Source organism: Hyperolius riggenbachi, chromosome 2, assembly GCF_040937935.1.
Source record: "Hyperolius riggenbachi isolate aHypRig1 chromosome 2, aHypRig1.pri, whole genome shotgun sequence".
NCBI lineage: Eukaryota > Metazoa > Chordata > Amphibia > Anura > Hyperoliidae > Hyperolius > Hyperolius riggenbachi.
Genome location: NC_090647.1, coordinates 16,195,442 through 16,198,459, shown reverse-complemented (window position 1 = coordinate 16,198,459; position 3,018 = coordinate 16,195,442). Strand labels below are relative to the sequence as shown.

General features: G+C 45.5%; 1 protein-coding gene across 1 annotated transcript; it reads left to right on the top strand.

The window, feature by feature from the left end:
* Window positions 1–679: 679 nt before the first annotated feature.
* Window positions 680–2,139, top strand: LOC137544634 (E3 ubiquitin-protein ligase TRIM39-like). The gene is made up of 2 exons (XM_068265728.1): window positions 680–685; window positions 784–2,139. Exons 1-2 carry the CDS (start codon window positions 680–682, stop codon window positions 2,137–2,139), a joined length of 1,362 nt encoding a protein of 453 aa, XP_068121829.1.
* Window positions 2,140–3,018: the final 879 nt, after the last annotated feature.

Genomic DNA, 3,018 nt, shown 5'->3' with positions numbered 1-3,018 from the left:
TAATGGTCCCCCGCAGACATCCTGTGTTGGCGCAGCCACTCACCGCCTCCGGTTCACTTCTGGAATTTCAGACTTTAAAGTCTGAAAACCACTGTGCCTGTGTTGCCATGTCCTCAATCCCGCTGATGTCACCAGGAGGGTACTGCGCAGACACAGGCCATACTGGGCCTGTGCAGTAAGCTCCTGGTGACATCAGCAGGATCGGGGACACGGCAACGCAGGCACAGTGGTTTTCAGACTTTAAAGTCTGAAACTCCAGAAGTGAACAGGAGGGGGGGCCGGAGCATCGGTGAGTGGCTGCGCAGTCACAGGATGTCTGCGGGGGACCATTAGAAGCCCCAGGTAAGTTCAACTCATTTTCCCCCGACCCCCCTACAGTGTCCCTTTAACAATTAAAAAATTGTGTAATAAACTGCACCTTACTTATCAAGTGACCAGGAATTACTTGTTATTCCAGGTGTGACAATGGCATCTGCTGATGTGACTGCTGAGCTCCGCTGTTCCATCTGTCAGGAGATCTATAGAGATCCTGTGACCTTGCCGTGTGGCCACAACTTCTGCCGGGACTGCATCACAGAAGCCTGGGACCACCAGGAGGATCTACAGGAATATAAATGTCCTGAATGTCAGCGGATATACAGGAAGAGGCCTGAGCTGAATAGAAACACAACTCTACATAATGTCTGTGAGGCTTTTCATGCTACAGAGACAGTTCAGGAGCAGACCGGGGTCTTCTGTGATTACTGTGACTTTCCTGTTCTTGCTGCTAAATCCTGTCTGCAGTGTGAGACCTCCTTGTGTGACCATCACCTGAGGAAACATGGCAGGTCAGTGAAACACACTTTACTACCTCCCACTACTGACCTGGGGAAGAGGAAATGCTCTGTCCATAAGGAGATCCTGGAGTATTACTGCACCGAGGATGCTGTCTGTATCTGTGTGCCCTGCTCTGTGATTGGAGGGCATGTAGGACATAATATGATGTCACTGGAGGAGGCCTCTGAGAAGAAGAAGAAAAAGCTGAGAAATCTCCAACAGAAACTGATGGCAGAGACAGAGAAGGCTGAGGAAAGAGTCCAAAGTCTGGAGGAAAACAGGAGAAAAATGAGAGAAAAAGCAAATGGTGAAACAGAGAGAGTCACTGCCCTGTTTCGAGACCTCAGGAGACGACTGGAAGACCTGGAAAAGAGGGTCCTGAGTGAAATTACCAGACGGGCACAATTATATGGTGATATCTTCGTGCAACTGGAAGTAAAGAAAGAGGAGCTGTCCAGGAAGATGCGTGACATTGAGGAGCTGTGTAACATGACTGATCCACTGACTGTCTTACAGGAATCAGACACATGTGACTTGTGTGACACGGAAGATGGAGATGAGGAGGAAAAAGAGGAGAACGACTTGGAAGAAGAAGAGTATGATGAGGAAGAAGATGAGACAGCAGACCCAGGAGACTTGTGTGACATGGAGGAGGGGGATCATAAGGGCAGAGAGACAAATGATGAAAAGCTCTATAATGGACAGGATCTTAATATGACTGACATCTCACACATGCTACATACATTATATGATTTCATGTCTGGAGTGCATATCTGCTTCTATGCACAGGAAGCTGCAGACATTTTACTGGATATAAACACAGCTGGTAATTATCTACGTATATCAGATGACAGGAAAACTGCATCCTGGTCAGAGAAAAATCAGTATCGTCCAGAAACAAGAGAGCAATTTCAGCATCCTCACGTGATAAGCAGCCAGAGTTTCTCCTCAGGACGACGTTACTGGGATGTGGATGTTGGTGGATCAGATAGATGGAGAGTTGGGATGTGTTACCCCAGTGTAATTCGGAGAGGATGGCAGTCAGTGATTGGAGATAATAACAAGTCCTGGTGTTTGTACAGGCGGGGTAATCAATATTCAGTGATGCATGACACCAAAGTGATCCACTTACCTGACCAGATCCCCAGTGACAAAGTAAGGATAGATCTTGATTATGAAGCCAGGCAGATCTCCTTTTATGCCCTGTGTGACCCCATCAGACACCTCCACACCTTCACTGCCACCTTCACTGAGACCCTCCATGCTGCATTATATGTAGGAAAAGGTTGTATAAAGATATCTGGGAGGAATCGGGAATTGTAAGGAATCAACCTGTTGCTGAAATCACTGGAAGGAAATTGTAACTGGCTCATTGTCCTGCCTGTACTTCTCACTGGTTGCCTGTTTACCACTGACAGTTCCTGCCAGTTCTAAATAGGTCTGGTCTTTGTTGAAGTTTTTTCTAGCTTTGTACACTAAATGTATACAGTCATATGAAAAAGTTTGGGAACTCCACCTACAAATTTTCTGTGTAATTGGCTGAGCTTTAAAAATAAATACATTTGAAAGAGGAATTTTAACCCAGGATTGAACTTTAACTCCAATCAGTAGCTGATACCCTCCTAGAAATCTTCTCCCTTACTCGATTGACCATTAGAGACACCTGTATGGCTGATATAGTGGTGAAGCCCCTCCCATAGTGTGATGTTAGCACCATGGCCCTGACAGTTTACTGTGTAACTTCTTTGCATTGTGGGAAATAACGTCTGTTTCCAACTGCCAAGTAAGCCATATCTCCCTCTGCAAAATGTTAATGTAACGGTTGGGTGCTGCAACTCAGACGTCTGATTATTAGGTGATCTGCAGTATCACCAATAATGCAGACACTATACCTGATTATGTGGTGATCTGCAGAATCACAAATAATACAAGTATAGCTGGTAAGGATACTGTGTGAGTAGTGTTTTGGTGCAATCGTAACTTTAAGGGGCTGGTAAGGTACTATCAGTACACTGACTGTCTAGATAGAATAGACCTTTCCAGAGGGCTGGAAAAGGTACTAACAATGAGAGTACAGAAAAAGTGTAACTAGTTCTTACCAGAGGAGCTGGCAAGGAACTGAGAAATACAGACTTGCTATAACACAGACCTTTCCAGAGGGTCTGGAAAAGGTACTAACAAAGAATACAGAGATATACAGAC